This window comes from Galeopterus variegatus, unplaced genomic scaffold (genome assembly GCF_000696425.1).
Source record: "Galeopterus variegatus unplaced genomic scaffold, G_variegatus-3.0.2 Scaffold18616, whole genome shotgun sequence".
Classification (NCBI taxonomy): domain Eukaryota; kingdom Metazoa; phylum Chordata; class Mammalia; order Dermoptera; family Cynocephalidae; genus Galeopterus; species Galeopterus variegatus.
The window spans coordinates 1-650 of NW_007744727.1; the positions used below are offsets into that span (position 1 = coordinate 1).

At 47.5% G+C, this 650-nt stretch overlaps 1 protein-coding gene across 1 annotated transcript in view; it reads right to left on the bottom strand.

Annotated features, from left to right (window-relative positions):
- Positions 1 to 6: 6 nt before the first annotated feature.
- LOC103582945 (olfactory receptor 1J4-like) overlaps positions 7 to 650 on the bottom strand; it is a gene marked incomplete at its 3' end in the record, with an annotated part of 1,541 nt that continues 897 nt past the window's right edge. The window contains exon 2 of the mRNA XM_008564400.1: positions 7 to 650. Coding sequence (XP_008562622.1) covers positions 7 to 650 — 644 coding nt within the window.

Genomic DNA, 650 nt, shown 5'->3' on the forward strand with positions numbered 1-650 from the left:
TGGGAAAATGTACAGTACCATAATTGTCCCATAGAATAGAAAAACCACAGAGAGGTGGGAGCCGCAGGTGGACAAGGCTTTGCAGATCCCTTTGGTAGAGGGAACTCTCAGGATGGAAACGCCAATGCGGACATAAGAGATTAGGATGCCAATCAGTGGTATGATGATTCCCAGTGCCCCCACAGTGAAGATGACCAGCTCATTGATAGAGGTGTCAGAGCAGGACAATTTGAGCAAAGCAGCAAGATCACAAAAGAAATGAGAGACTGTGTTATCAGCGCAAAAAGACAGCTGGGCCAGGCTGAGAGTGTGGGACATTGCACTGCTACAGGAGAATAACCAGGACCCAGCCACTAGTGAGATACACAGATTTTCTTGCATGATGGTGGTATAGTGGAGAGGGTGGCAGATGGCCACGTACCTGTCATAGGCCATCACTCCAAGAAGGAGATTATCTATACAACCAAAAAATATGAAAAAATACATCTGTGTTACACACCCTGCATAAGGGATGGATTGATCCTGGGTATGCATGTTTATTAGCATCTTGGGGACAGTGACCGATGAAAAGGAGACATCAGTGAGGGCTAAGTGGCTGAGGAAGAAGTACATGGGGGTGTGGAGGCGAGAGTCCAGCCTGATGAGCAGGA